The 15,525-nt window shown below is 45.8% G+C and overlaps 1 protein-coding gene across 1 annotated transcript; it reads right to left on the reverse strand.

Annotated features, from left to right (window-relative positions):
• Positions 1-265: 265 nt before the first annotated feature.
• On the reverse strand, positions 266-4,385 carry LOC308118330 (dnaJ homolog subfamily B member 5). The gene is made up of 4 exons (XM_080477687.1): positions 3,924-4,385; positions 3,081-3,339; positions 2,276-2,817; positions 266-1,067 (listed from the first exon to the last, which is right to left on the reverse strand). Exons 1-4 carry the CDS (start codon positions 4,029-4,031, stop codon positions 834-836), a joined length of 1,143 nt encoding a protein of 380 aa, XP_080333813.1. The 5' UTR covers positions 4,032-4,385; the 3' UTR covers positions 266-833.
• Between the last annotated feature and the right edge of the window lie 11,140 nt (positions 4,386-15,525).

The following is a 15,525-nucleotide window of genomic DNA, read 5'->3' on the forward strand; positions in this document are numbered from 1 at the left end:
AAACTTTAATTAATTTGTACAGAGTTTAAAATGATTGAACTCACCTGGTTCACTTGCTGGTTATTATATTGATTTGATTATTGTTCTCTTTTCTGTCCTCGCTGCTCATTTTGACCTCTTAATGTATTAGAACGATATTAATGGTGGAGGCGACGCAGCTTCACCACTTCCTGTGTACCATCCATCCATCCATCCATCCATCCATCCATCCATCCATCCATCCATCAATTCATATATTGATCCATTTCAAAAACTCCATTAAAACCAGGAATAGATTAGTTTTTTTATTGGTTCATGTAGTCATGTCTCATGCTCTCCAGCAGCAGAATATATACAAACATTTCAAATAATTCAATAGAACATTTGACGGATGAATCTCTGTTAGAGACAAAGTTTCTGCAAATTTGCACACAAAGCAAATCTTTGCACAGGAGTTTGCTATTGTAATAAATCAATGCAAGATCTCAGTCATATGAACACCATATAACCACAAGAAGGATAATAAAGTGGTTTTCCTTAACGGTTCAAGGAAGTCTATACAGACTTAAAGTAGCACGCCGATACCTGCGGAAGTTTTTTTTGTGGCAAGTATTCAAGTATAGAAACAGGCTGTGGAGTCGCCGGACGCCGTCAGATACCGAAGACTATTCGTTGGTTCTGCGTCGCCGTTAACTTATGGCATCGTGGCTGTTGTGCGTCGAGGCGAACGTCCGCAGGGAGTCACACCGTCTGAACTCCGGCGCCGGTTGCCTCCTCCAAACATATCGGAGGCCATGATTGGTCGAGATACTAGCACCATGGGCTTTTCGTGCACGGCTGAGTCTGCGCTGCGGCTAGCACTGCGCCAGGCTGTGCTTGATGATCTCGCGGGACTGCGGCGGGATGCGGTCGGGGAAGAGGACCTGGAACTCCACCACCAGGTCGCCGCGCTGCGCCGGGCTCTTTGGGTGCGGCAGGCCCTCGCCTCTCAGCCGTCGCACGGCGCCGGGCTTGATGACGTCGCTGCAGGGCAGAGGCATCAGGCGGCTGTCCAGCGTGGGGACGTTGACGGTGCAGCCGCAGAGCGCCTGCAGGGGAAGGAAGACGTTAGGTGGTGTTGCGTAAGGCCTCGCTGACGACGGAGACGAGCGGATGTGGAGCATTCTGGTCTTAAATGTGTCAAGTTGCATAAGCGATAAATATGGAGTGTCTGTGTTTCTGGAGGCGCAGTCATTTGTTCTGTGTTACGCAACAAAACCGGCGCCACAGATGTTGTAATCGCTGCTCCATTTAGCGCCGGCGTGTGGGAGTTCAGTGTTTCAGTGACTGGAGGAGCCAAAGCAAGATGGAGGAGCTCTTTGAAATGTCACTCAGTGTGACTGCTGCCCCGCTGATTGGAGCGTGGGCCGGCCGGAGCGCCAGGCGGCAGCGGGGGCAGGCAGAGCCTGCCTGTCTGTCTACATGGAGAAGGCAGGCGATAGTGAAGTGCGATTCGTGGGGGCAGCTGGGCTCAGCGCCGAGGCTAAATTTAGCTCTGGCGGCTCTGCAGGGGCTGGCCAGGTGACGCCGCGCCGCTGCAGCAGCCTCGGCTTTGTCAGGCTCTTAGACCCACAACCAGCTGAAACACAAAGATTCTGTTTCTGCATTTCTGTTGAGGCTCTTCAGTCTTTTCAGGGGTTATATAAAAGACGAGACGCTCAAGGTAAATTTTACTTTAAATAGGAGTTTTGAATCTAGATTTAAATTTCCACAGTAAAATCAAGGACTAAATGACTTCTAAAACAAGTCAAATGATCTATTATGTCTGAAAATGGAATGTTTTATTAATTTAGATTGATAATTAATATATAATAGGGGGAGGACTGGATAAGCACATTGCTTCTCCCTTTTCATTTTTGGACAATAAATACACATCATCATTATTATTATTATTATTATTATTATTATTATTATTATTATTATTATTATTATTATTATTATTATTATTATTATTATTATACAAACCCAAACCAAAATAAGGCTTTGAATCTAAGCAAGTGCCAAATCATTTGCAGCGTGTAGCAGCTTCAGCGCTTTACACAGTCAGTTGTCATTTGTGACCAGCGCTGGTTCGATTCCCGCCGCTAGGCACCGGGAACTCAAGAGTGTCCCTCTGGGATCAATAAAGTGTCTCTGTTCTATTCTACTCTCATCATTCACACTGCAATGGAGGCTCCAGTTTGTGGTTCAGTGTCTTGCTCAAGGACACTTCGCCGTGTAGAGACGGGGAATGGAACCTGCAGCTTGCGAGACTCACCTCTTTGAGCGTGATCTTGGCGGTGTAGACGATGTTGGCGCCGTCCCTCCTGTACTGCTCGTGCTCCTGGTCCCGCAGGACGAAGGTGAGGTCGGCGGGCGTGCTGTCGGGCGTCTCGTCGCCCTCGCGGGGGAAGGTGATCTTCGTCCCCGCCTTCCAGCCCTTCTTCACCACCACGTTCAGCACCTTGTCCTCGGAGCGCACGCTGCGGCCGTCCGGGTTCAGGCGGCTGCGAGTCACCTTCACGTGCTTGGTGCAGCCGTGCATGACCTCCTCCAGGGTGACCGGCAGGTCGTGCACCACCGCGTCGCCCTGCAGCCGCCGCTGGCCGCGCCGCAGGCCGCCCTCGCCGCCGCCCACGTGGCTGAACGGGAAGCGCCTGAAGGGGTTGAAGAGGTCGTCCTCGCCGTCGGCGTCGCTGCCGAAGATGTCGAAGTGGTCGGAGCCGTGGAAGAAGGAGGAGAAGGTGGCGTGGGGGTCGCTGGGGAAGTTGTTGCGGAAGACGTTGCCTTGGCCAGCGAGCGACATGCCACTTTTAAGACCTGGTGAACGGAAGGCGCCAAGAGTGAATTCACAGTTTCAAGGGGAAACGCTTCTCGTTTGTCGCTGAATAATGGATCGGCCTCACAGCCGTCATGCATCCTGAGTACAACCCTCTCACCAGGCGTCGACATTTAGCCTCGCTGATGAGATGAATCATCTCATCATCTACACGCCTATGGTGATTAGTGAAATGTAAATCACACCATGTCACCCCCCCCCCCCCCCCCCCCACACACACACACACCCTCTCTCTGTCTCTCACCTTCTTCTCCAAACTGGTCGTAGATGCTCCTCTTCTTGGGGTCGGTCAGGATCTCGTAGGCCTCGGCGATCTCCTTGAACTTGTCCTCGGCGTCGACGTCGCTGTTCTTGTCCGGGTGAAACTTGAGCGCCATCTTCCTGTAGGCCTTCTTGATCTCGTCCTCGTTGGAGTCGGGGGAGACGCCCAGGACTTTGTAGAAGTCCTTGCCCGTGGGCTTGATGGCCAGGCAGGGCGGCTCGGGCTCAGACTTGATGCCTTCCTGCAGGAGGAAACACAGACAAGCATTTTAGACTACTTTTGTTCCAAGCACAGATTTCTGAAAGGTCAGTGACGAATATTCAATCTCTGGAAGACAGAACAGAAAAGCTGCACTGGACGTCTTCCGTTCAGTCTAATTAGAGTTGCAGAAATTCTGATTGCTCAGCCATGCACAGGTCAATGTGAGCAGACAGGGGAAGTCTTAAGGGGCAAAAAAAATATACAAAATCAAGGAAAAAAAACGGAAAAAATAAAATAAAGAAAAAGAGGAAAAGGGAAAAGATCTTGAATACAGAATATAAGGAGGAATAAATTCAGATAAACAAGCTTAATTCATGAGGGAGGGGCAAAAAAATTAATAAATAAGAAAAAGACTGACAGAAAAAGACCCCCAGCTATTCTTCTCAACAACTGAGATTCTGTGCAGCGATTGGCTGAGACTGAGAGGATCGATATGTCTTGCATAAGAACGAACCAAGAGCGTGAAACGCTGAGATTTATAAATATATAGAAATATATAGAAAATAAAAGGGGAATGAAATGAGACTAGAATCAGAGTAAAAGCAGAGTAAACAGTGAACTCACGGCTGAGGACGAGGATCCGGAGCTGTCTCCTCTGTGCATCACTCGCACTTTGCATTTCACGTTGACATTTTTGTTTTTGACGCCGAACTGCGTCCAGATGAGAACCATGGCGAGTGGATCGGTGAAGAGTCGCTGTCCGCGGTGCTGAAGGGTTGCTCGGCTGCTGCTCCGGACTCTGATGCCGCTCCGCCGCCGCGGCTCCTTTTTACCGTCCACTCCGCCGCCCACGCTGCGTGACCGAGCTTTCCCCGGCCCCGCCCCCCTCCGCCTCGCGCGCAGCAGGGGATGCCGGTGTCCTCAGTGTTGCGTGCTGCGCCGCCATTGGCCCGCGCCGGCAGGACGATCACGCGGATGTTGCAGCCTCCTTTCTCCTTGTGGAGACTTCGTTTCCGGAGAATCTCGGAGGCTCATCGAGCAGACAGTCACGACGCAGAACACACACACACACACACACACACACACACACACACACACACACACACACACACACACACACACACACACACACACACACACACACACACACACACACACACACACACACACACACACAGTCCAGACAGCCCCTGATGGACCTCCTGTCCTCAAATAACTCAGCATCCAGACACATTTAAACTATTAAAAACAAACACCTTCAGTTTTATTTCTTCCTACTCCGTCATTTCAGACATGTTCAACTGTATCTGTGTTATATGGATATAAATGTTTTTATAGATAGGCGTGTGTACATGGATTTAAATGTATTCATTAATGTATTTTTATAAAATGTAAGGGTACCCGGGGTCTGTCTGTCTGTCTGTCTGTCTGTCTGTCTGTCTGTCTCTCTGTCTGTCTGTCTGTCTCTCTCTCTCTCTCTCTCTCTCTCTCTCTCTCTCTCTCTCTCTCTCTCTCTCTCTCTCTCTCTCTCTCTCTCTCTCTCTCTCTCTCTCTCTCTCTCTATCTATCTATCTATGTGTAGAGATAGGTTTATCATTTTTGTATATATTATTTGTGTTTTTATCTGCATTTTGTATTTTTATTTTGACAACATAAAGAAAGAAAGAAAGAAAGAAAGAAAGAAAGAAAGAAAGAAAGAAAGAAAGAAAGAAAGAAAAGGACAGAAAGAAAGTAACTAAAAAAAGAAAAAAGCATAGAGCCATTTGTTTTTCTATTGCGATCTACAGTTCAGGAGGGTTAATAGATGATGCGGGATTGATGGTTCCTTCCTCCTTCACTGCTTTATTCCATTCAGGGTCAGGGGTTGCTGGAGCCAATCCCAGCTGACTGTGTTGGTAGGCAGGACCCACCCTGGATTCTCCGGTCCATCACAGGACAAACCACCACACACACCTTCAGGGTCTTTAATTACCTTAACAGGCGTGTTGCTGGACTGTGGAAAGAAAAAAGGAGGAAACAGCCAGAAGCTGTGAGAGCAGGCCAACGCGTTGTGACCAGGTGGATCTGAGCTGAGTGATGGTCATCCACGTGTCTGTCTTCCTCATTTCTGTGTTGAAATGTGACCGTCCATCGACTTGTTCCTCGTCTGTTTGCTTGTCTCGTTGTCACTGATGGTGTGTCCAGCCTTTCACCGCATATATCGACCCCAGCGCCCAGAAAGACGCAGAAGATAAGAACTGTGGAGAGAAATCTCATTGTTCTGAGATTAACAAGCTTATTTCCAGTGTTCAAGAGGATTGAGTTGCTAAATTACATAATCTATGATATAAACGAGGCTGTTGAGTGTGACATGTTGTTGATATGGTTGGGTAACGTGTAGAGTAACCTCTATAGCGCTTAGAGCTTTTTTTTCATGATTTCATGATAGAATCAGTGAAATATCTGAAACGATGCAAAAACTATACATCTAAAAAAATTGTTTTACTTCATAAAATTTCATTTCAAAGCTTCAATTTAGAACCAGTCTGTTACCTTTGCTAACAAAGTGAGGCGGCAGAGAAGGTTATGTCTTCTTCTTCTTCGTCTTCTACTTCTTCTTCTTCTTCTGGACTAAGGACTGTCCAAATTCTCAATAAGCAAAAGGAAAGGAGGCTTGTTGCTTTCTTTAGAACCTCCTTTAGCCTAGGAACCACTGATGCTTCCTTTAGAACCTCCTTTAGCCTAGGAACCACTGATGCTTCCTTTAGAACCTCCTTTAGCCTAGGAACCACTGATGCATCCTTTAGAACCTCCTTTAGCTTAGGAACCACTGATGCTTCCTTTACCAAAGGAGACCAGCTCATGTTCCCTCATAATTCCTTGCGGCGACAACATTAAAAGGAACCCGCCGTCGCATTATTATGACGTCACTAAGTGAATGTGCGACTGCCACACCACCGTGATCACCTTTCACCAACTCCTTTAGGAAGTCTCCTAACACCTTTCCTTAACTCCTTTAGGAAGCCTCCTAACACCTTTCACTAACTCCTTTAGGAAGCCTCCTAACTCCTTTCACCAACTCCTTTAGGAAGCCTCCTAACACCTTTCCTTAACTCCTTTAGGAAGCCTCCTAACTCCTTTCACCAACTCCTTTAGGAAGCCTCCTAACTCCTTTCACCAACTCCTTTAGGAAGCCTCCTAACACCTTTCCTTAACTCCTCTAGGAAGCCTTCTAACACCTTTCACTAACTCCTTTAGGAAGCCTCCTAACACCTTTCCTTAACCCCGTGATGTCATCCAGGGGTTAAGGTAAAGTCCATAGATAAGGAGGTACGGGGGGACTTTCTGGACAAACCCTTCTTGTTCTTGTTCTTGTTCTTCTTCTTGTTCTTGTTCTTCTTCTTCTTCTTCTTCAACCTGTGAAGTTTCACTTTCGCCATCTTCTGGTTCCACCAAGTCCTGAATTCCATGAAATCTTCAGAGATAATTTATCATCATCAAGGATCAATCCATCAGATTTTAGGACGTTAACGACAAACAGTTTCTGAATAAATCCTAAAGAACAGTGAAAACGTTCCCATACAGAGAGGATGAGAGAGGCTCTTCATAGAGATCAAAGGAGATCACCGTCTGTTGCCATGGAGACGCTCCCTGCTCAGGGTTTCACAGTGATGTAGCGACCTGACAGGCTAGTTAGCATTGATATGAGCTAATGGCTATCATGCTAGTGATGCTAACTCAGGGTGAAGGCTGTACCTTGTGACCCAGTTTTTAAAAACACTGCATCAACGGGGGGAAATGCAACTTTTCTGAAACGCTGCTACCAGCTGTAGTATCTAGTAGTTCTGCAAATGCTCAGTAGAGCCAATCAGAACATGACGCTCAGTCAATATTCAACTTGGTAGTTTTAATTTGACAGTCACCGTTCTAACAATCCAACTTGGTAGTTTTATTTTGACAGTCACCATAATAACAATCCAAATGGGTAGTTTTATTTTGACAGTCACCGTAATTACAATCCAACTTGGTAGTTTTATTTTGACGGTCACCGTAATAACAATCCAACTTGGTAATTTTATTTTGACAGTCACCGGAATAACAATCCAACTTGGTAGTTTTATTTTGACAGTCACTGTAATAACAATCCAACTTGGTAGTTTTATTTTGACAGTCACCATAATAACATCTCTCTCTCTCTCTCTTCCCCTCTTTCTCCCTCTCCACCCTCTCTCTCTCTCCCCCCTCCTTCCCCCCCTCTCTCTCCCCCTCTCCCCCATCTCTCTCTCCATCCCCCGTCCCCTCTCCCTCTCTCTCTCTCCCTCTCTCTCCCCCCTCCCTCCCCCCCTCTCTCTCCCCCTCTCCCCCCATCTGTCTCTCCGCCTCCCCCCCCTCCTTCCGCCCCTCTCTCTCCCCCTCTCCCCCATCTCTCTCTCCATCCCCCGTCCCCTCTCCCTCTCTCTCTCTCCCTCTCTCTCCCCCCTCCCTCCCCCACTCTCTCTCCCCCTCTCCCCCCATCTGTCTCTCCGCCTCCCCCCCCCCTCTCTCCCCCTCTCCCCCCATCTGTCTCTCCGCCCCCCCCCCCCCTCTCTCTTTCTCTTTCTCTCTCTCTCAGTGATTGTATAATCTTTAATTGTGAATCAGTCCGAGGTGTGAACTGTCCTCTGAGTTCTGCTGTTACATTGGCTCTCACTCCGTCGGGCTCTGGATTCCTCACTGGTTACATAAGTGCTGTCTGTCTTTCAAAAAAAGAAAAGAGAAGAAAGACACTTCATAGTCCAACACCAGTGAGCTGCAGTGGGAGACCTCCCGGTCTCTAACTGCAGCTCATCGTCTACAAGTTTTGCCCAGAAGGCCACGGAAGTATTTAGTGAAGAAGTCCTACTCTTCATCCTCCCGTCGCTCTGCCTACAGCAGCACCAGGCTGTTCATCGTCAGCAGCACACAGCTGAGGAAGAGGAGGACATCCAGCTGAGGAGGAGGAGGAGGGCAGCCAGCTGAGGAAGAGGAGGGCAGCCAGCTGAGGAGGAGGAGGGCAGCCAGCTGAGGAGGAGGAGGGCAGCCAGCTGAGGAAGAGGAGGGCATCCAGCTGAGGAGGAGGAGGGCAGCCAGCTGAGGAAGAGGAGGGCAGCCAGCTGAGGAAGAGGAGGGCATCCAGCTGAGGAGGAGGAGGAGGGCAGCCAGCTGAGGAAGAGGAGGGCAGCCAGCTGAGGAGGAGGAGGGCAGCCAGCTGAGGAGGAGGAGGGCAGCCAGCTGAGGAAGAGGAGGGCATCCAGCTGAGGAAGAGGAGGGCAGCCAGCTAAAGAAGAGGAGGGCAGCCAGCTGAGGAAGAGGAGGGCATCCAGCTGAGGAAGAGGAGGGCAGCCTCAAATGTTACATAACCAACGTGTTAAAACAACAAGCCGAAGCTTCACCAGCTTCCTTAAGCGGCCAAATATTCAGTGAAAACTGAAGATATCAACTCCAAGCTATTTTGAGTTTCCAAAAGCAGAGATGAATATTTGTTTTGCCTTTTCAGTTTGTGACACAGAAGAAAGAGTGTCTCAGCTTTTATACAGTAGAGTTGAGTAATAATGTTGGGAAAATGCAAAAAGAGAGAAACAGATTCGTCTGCATAACGACGGAAGTCAACGAGAGCTTCCTGATAATCTTCTCCACAGGAAGCAGGGAGAATGTGAAAAGTGTCGGTCCGAACACAGAACCCTGTGGAACTCCGTGGGCTAACTTTAGTCTGAGCTGAAGAGTCGTTAACCTGAACCAAGAGGAATCTGATCAATAAGACTGAAGATGAACCATTTTGACACGAGGCCTCCTTTATGTTGGGAGTGAAAAACGCCTCTGTTTTGTGTTTTTGTTTCAGAAAAGTATCTTGTTTATACACGATGTTTTGATGTCCGTTTCCACGGAGACAGCAGAGATGCTGATAACTATGGAGTTGGCATTTTGGGCCACTAGTGGGTGCTGTAGGTTGTTTTTGTAATGATTCCACACACGCAGCGGAGAACAATCCATTATAAACGGGTAAAGTTGGAATCACTTTATTGATCGATATGTGAAGCAGCTTGTATAGCTGAGTTATGTTCATTTTGTCATATATTATAGGTTCATACATATATATATATATACTGTATATACACACACACACACACACACACACACATTACTCTCTTATGTGCCAATATGTCGATATATTATCTATAACTATTGTATTTATTCAGAAAAGTCAAATCTAATCCAATCTTCTCTTCCAATCTTTGGGTTGGCGGTTCGATTCTCCATCTGTATGGATGTGTGACTGGATGAATCTGACTCCATCTGAACTCCATCCAAGGCCAGGAGGAACAGAATCCTCTTCTCGGCTCTTCACTGCTCTGTGATCCTCCGCTCAGTGAAAAGGTGAGAGAAACCGCCCCCTGCCTCCTACTGTATACCAGGAGTACAGAAATAAATGTGAGAAAAGTGGGTCAAATATTATTGATTTAAAAACCGTCACTACACAAAGGCGTGTCTTTTCAATAATTGGATTTAATTGTCCTTTGTGTTTTTCCTGAGAGTCCACTGAGAGGAGCTCTTCAGAGCTTCAGGCCGTCTGCAGGCCCGAGTCACAGGGAGCCGACAAACATGGCAGCACTTCCTCTCCCGGACGCGCCACGCGTCCAATGAGCCGCGGAGTTTCCACAGGATTCTCCTTTCGTCTTACAGGAAACTGCAGACAAATTTGGTGTGAACATGTTGTGCCGGAGCGTCATGCGCCTCTCGCTTCATGCTATTCCCGGAGCGAGCAGGAGGAGCAGTGAATCAGAGCCTCATCCCTCCTGCCCACGGGAACACAACAGTCTGACTGCACTCCTCTTGTTCACACATTCTCACTCTCGCAGAGACAAACGCTCCCCCAGTCGCCCGTCAGTCTCGGAGAGAAACGTGCTAATTAAAGCAGCGAGCCGCGCCGCGGCTCTTATTGTCGGGCGGCGAGAGGCGGACAGCCTCCAGGTGGTGCTGTGTTCCCGCCATGAGGCCGCCATTGTTCTGGAGCCGCTGCTGCAGTCACTGCTTCACATTGTTCCTGGATCCCTTCACCAGAATGGAGGGATGGAGGGATGGAGGGAGGGAGGGATAGAGGGAGGGAGGGATGGAGGGATGGATGGAGGGAGGGACGTGTTGATGTGTGGGCTTCCTTCAATCAAGAGTGAGATGTTTCATAACACGGAGCGATAAATAGAACAGACTGTTTCCAGATTAGAACTGAAGGAACTATCTATCTATCTATCTATCTATCTATCTATCTATCTATCTATCTATCTATCTATCTATCTATCTATCTATCTATCTATCTATCTATCTATCTATCTATCTATCTATCTATCTATCTATCTATCTATTTATCTATCTATCTACTTTGCTCTATCATTCATACTATGGTTCATTCTATATTCCATTCTATCGTTCTATCCTTCATTATATCCTTCTATCATCATTCTATCGTTCTATCGTTCTATCCTTCATTCTATCATTTTATCCTTCATTCTATCGTTCTATACTTCATCATTCTATCCTTCATTATATCTTGCTATCCTTCATTCTATCGTTCATTCTATCAGTCTATCCATCATTTTATCGTTCTATCGTTCATCATTCTTTCGTTCTATACTTCATTCTATCGTTCTATCTTCATCATTCTATCATTCTATCCAACATTCTATCGTTCTATATTCATCATTCTATCGTTGTATCGTTCATCATTCTTTCATTCTATCCTTCATTCAATCATTCTATCCTTCATTCTGTCATTCTATCCTTCATCATTCTATCGTTCTATCCTTCATCGGTGATTCGTTCTATCTTTCTTTCTATTGTTCTATCATCATTCTATCATTCTATCCTTCATCATTCTATCCTTTATTCTATCTTTCTATCTTCATCATTCTATCACGCTATTCTTCATTCTATAGTTCTATTGTTCATCATTCTATCATTCTATCCTTCATTCTATCATTCTATAGTTCTATCCTTCATCATTCTATCGCTCTGTCCAACATTCTATTGTTCTATATTCATCATTCTATCGTTCATCATTCTTTCGTTCTATCCTTCATCATTATATCGTTCTATCCTTCATTATGTCATTCTATCATCATTCTATCATTCTATCCTTCATCATTCTATCCTTCATTATGTCGTTCTATCCATCATTCTATCATTCTATCCTTCATTCTATCGTTTTATCCTTCATTTTATCATTCTATCCTTCATCACTTCCATCATTCTATCCTTCATTCTATCATTCTATCCTTCATCATTCTATCCTTCATTATGTCATTCTATCCTTCATTCTATCGTTCTATCCTTCCTTCTGTCATTCTATCATTCATCATTCTATCCTTCATTATGTCATTCTATCCTTCATTCTATCGTTCTATCCTTCCTTCTGTCATTCTATCATTCTATCCTTCATCATTGATTCGTTCTATCCTTCACCGTTCTATCCTTCCTTCTGTCATTCTATCCTTCATCATTCTATAATTCTTTGCTTCATTCTATCATTCTGTTCTTCATCATTCTATTCTTCATTGTACCGGTCTATCCATCATTCTATCCTTCATCATTCTATCGTTCTATAGTTCATCGTTGATTTGTTCTATCCTTCATCATTCTATCATTCTATCTTTCATCATTCTATCCATCATCCTATTGTGCTATCCTTCATTCTATCATTCTCTCCATCATTCTATCGTTCTATCGTTCATTCTTTCATTCTATCATTCATCATTCTATTCTTCTATCCTTCATCATTCTATCATTATATCCTTCATTCTATCATTCTATCCATCATCATTCTATCGTTCTATCCTTTATCCTTCGTCATTCAATCCTTCATCATTCTATCGCTCTATCCTTCATCATTCTACCCTTCATTCTATCATTCTATCCTTCATCATTCTATCATTCTACCCTTCATTCTATCATTCTATCCTTCATCATTCTATCCTTGTATCCTTCATTCTATCCTTTATCATTCTATCGTTCTATCCTTCGTCATTCTATCATTCAATCCATCATTATATCGCTCTATCCTTCATCATTCTATCGTTCTATCCTTCATTCTATCATTCTATCCTTCACTATTCTATCGTTCTATCCTTCATCATTCTATCATTTTCCCTTCATTCTATCATTCTATCCTTCATCATTCTATCTTTCATCATTCTATCGTTCTATCCTTCATTATATCGTTCCCCACCCTGATGTGTCTTACCTGTTCATATGAGTGTGCGATTGTCTGCACCGGGTGATATATAGATTTTCTGCTGGGATCTTATTTCTCTGCCTGATCGGTCACGTTACACTCTAAACTCCACCTCCAGCAGACTGCAGCGTGAACCTGATCGGACTGACAGTTTCAGGCTCCAGAGCGCAGAAGGCGCTGCTGACAGAAGTAAATCTGGACGCCACGTCGGTCAGCAGCAGGGTTGCCAGATGTGACTCACTGTTTTCAGTAAAACCTGCAGACCTCAATAAAAACCAGCCCAAATCTCAGGCTGCGTAGGAATCATGTTAAAACTCTAAAACTATTAAATGTGTAGCAACGAACACGTCATAAAGACATACCCTCCATATCTGGCAACACAGGTCAGCATGTAGATCCATTTTCTAGAGGTTGTTAAATACGAGCGACAGAATCTAGACAACTTGAGGAGGAAAGAAGGAGGATGAGGGAAAAAGAGAGCACAGCTTTTATTCTGGCGGAGCCGCTTCCTCTTATCAGAGACGTCAGTCACACGTTATTGACGAAGTAGAAAAATATCAGAACTGGTTCCTCATGATGGAGGTCTGGTTCTGGAGGGGAAACATCAGAATGGAGCTTAAACCCTGAACCAAAACAGAAGATCTGAGTCACTGAGCAGAAGGTCAGGATTGGTTCTCGGCTCCCTGCAGTGGGAACGAGTCCTCTGGTTCTATGTATCAGGGCTTTCATGGAGGAGATCAAAGGAGATCAGCGTCTGTTGCCATGGAGACGCTCCCTGCTCAGTGTTTCACAGTGATGTAGCAACCTGACAGGCTAGTTAGCATCGCTATGAGCTAATAGCTAACATGCTAGCGATGCTAACTTAGTTCCTCAAACAAATGTGACATTGGCGAAATCTGCGGTCTACCGAGTATAGCTCTAGTTATTATTAAATAGCTAGTTTCTTCTCTTATCCAACTGATGTGCCAGGTGTTTTACATTAACTTCCAGACAGGCTGAACTCTGTTATAAGTCAGAACATCGTCCAGGAATCGTCAGTAGATGTTCTGTCCTACTTGGCAGAACGATACTTTCAATAGCAGTTTGAGATCGAGACAAGACGGGTTCGATCCATCACTGAGTCCTTCACACACGTATTACCTGCTTCCCTCTGGCTTTTAACTCCAGCTACAAATACCTTGACCTACAAAATTACACTCACCGGGCCACTTTATTAGGTACACCTTGCTAGTACCGGGTTGGACCCCTTTTGCCTTCAGAACTGCCTTAATCCTTCGTTGCATAGATTCAACAAGGTACTGGAAACATTCCTCAGAGACTTTGGTGCATATTGACATGATAGCGTCACGCAGTTGCTGCAGATTTGTTGGCCGCACATCCATGATGCAAATCTCCAGTTCCACCACATCCCAAAGGTTCTCTATTGGATGGAGATCTGGTGACTGTGGAGGCCATTTGAGTTCAGTGAACTCATTGTCATGTTGAAGGAACCAGTCTGAGATGATTGGCACTTTATGACATGGTGCGTTATCCTGCTGGAAGTAGCCATCAGAAGATGGGTACACTGTGGTCATAGAGGGATGGACATGGTCAGCAACAATACTCAGGGAGGCTGTGGCGTTGACACGATGCTCAATTGGTACTAAGGGGCCCAAAGTGTGGCAAGAAAGTATCCCCCACACTATGACACCACCACCACCAGCCTGAACCGTTGATACAAGGCAGGATGGATCCATGCTTTCATGTTGTTGACACCAAATTCTGACCCTACCCTACCCCTAGTCTCCATTTCTGCTGCGACCTTCAGATGGAACGTCGCAGCAGAAATGGAGACTCATCAGACCAGGCAACGTTTTTCCAGTCTTCTATTGTCCAATTTTGTTGAGCCTGTGTGAACTGTAGCCTCAGTTTCTTGTTCTTAGCTGACAAGAGTGGCACCCGGTGTGGTCTTCGGCTGCTGTAGCCCCTCCGCCTCAAGGTTCCACGTGTTGTGTGTTCAGAGATGTTCTTCTGCATACCTCGGTTGTAACGAGTGGTTATTTGACTTACTGTTGCCGTTCTATCAGCTCCAACCAGTCTGGACATTCTCCTCTGACCTCTGGCATCAACAAGGCATTTGGCCCACAGAACTGCCGCTCACTGGATATTTTCTCGTTTTCGGACCATTCTCTGTAAACCCAACAGATGGTTGTGGGTGAAAATCCCAGTAGATCAGCAGTTTCTGAAATACTCAGACCAGCCCGTCTGGCCCCCTGCAACCAAGCCACATTCAAAGTCACTTAAATCACCTTTCTTCTCCATTCTGATGCTCCGTTTGAACTGCAGCAGATCGTCTTGACCATGTCTACATGCCTAAATGCATTGAGTTGCTGCCATGTGATTGGCTGATTAGAACGTTGCGTTAACGAGCAGTTGGACAGGAGTACCTAATAAAGTGGCCAGTGAGTGTATATCACTATACCATGTTGTTCTGTTTCCTGTGAGGTACAGTTGCTGAATGCTCATGCAGGTCTTACCTGTACACACTGGTAGTGCAGCTCCTCCACTCTTTCACCATTTCTTTCCAATGGAACGGTGTACAGCTGCTTCATAGTCATTTGGTGTCTTTTCAGCACCCTGTCAGTGGCTGAGATGCTGACTGTTATCAAAGATGTTCTTGTCCTCTATATTGGCACTCTGTAGCTCCCTGAGTCTTCTGGCAGTGTTTTTAACAACCATGGTGCAAATAGCCTCCTCCTGTTCAGGTGTGAAAGAGGCCCTCCGCCGCCCCCCTGAGGTTGTCTTCAGTCCTATGTGGAGAAAACATAGTAATCCAAAACCCAAAATTCAGTAAGATAAAATGTCACTGTTTACGTACTGTATATTGTAAAATGTAAGTGGAATACTGTGATATTGTATGAAGCATTACATAATGTATACAGTACTACAACACAGTGCCTACTGTTAGATTACATAACTGTTGTGTTGATGAAAAGTCTGAATGATTGAGGACACAGTCGTTCTCTC

The sequence above is a fragment of the Lipophrys pholis genome (assembly GCF_963383615.2).
Source record: "Lipophrys pholis genome assembly, chromosome: 12".
Taxonomy (NCBI): domain Eukaryota; kingdom Metazoa; phylum Chordata; class Actinopteri; order Blenniiformes; family Blenniidae; genus Lipophrys; species Lipophrys pholis.

What these genes read in the sequence shown, in the direction of transcription:
- LOC308118330 (XM_080477687.1), bottom strand. Translation starts at nt 4,031, where the DNA reads ATGGTTCTCATCTGGACGCAGTTCGGCGTCAAAAACAAAAATGTCAAC. An exon ending in CCGGATCCTCGTCCTCAGCC is followed by an intron (nt 3,340 to 3,923) that starts GTGAGTTCACTG and finishes TTCCTCCTGCAG; the next exon opens with GAAGGCATCAAGTCTGAGCC. An exon ending in CGACCAGTTTGGAGAAGAAG is followed by an intron (nt 2,818 to 3,080) that starts GTGAGAGACAGA and finishes TCCGTTCACCAG; the next exon opens with GTCTTAAAAGTGGCATGTCG.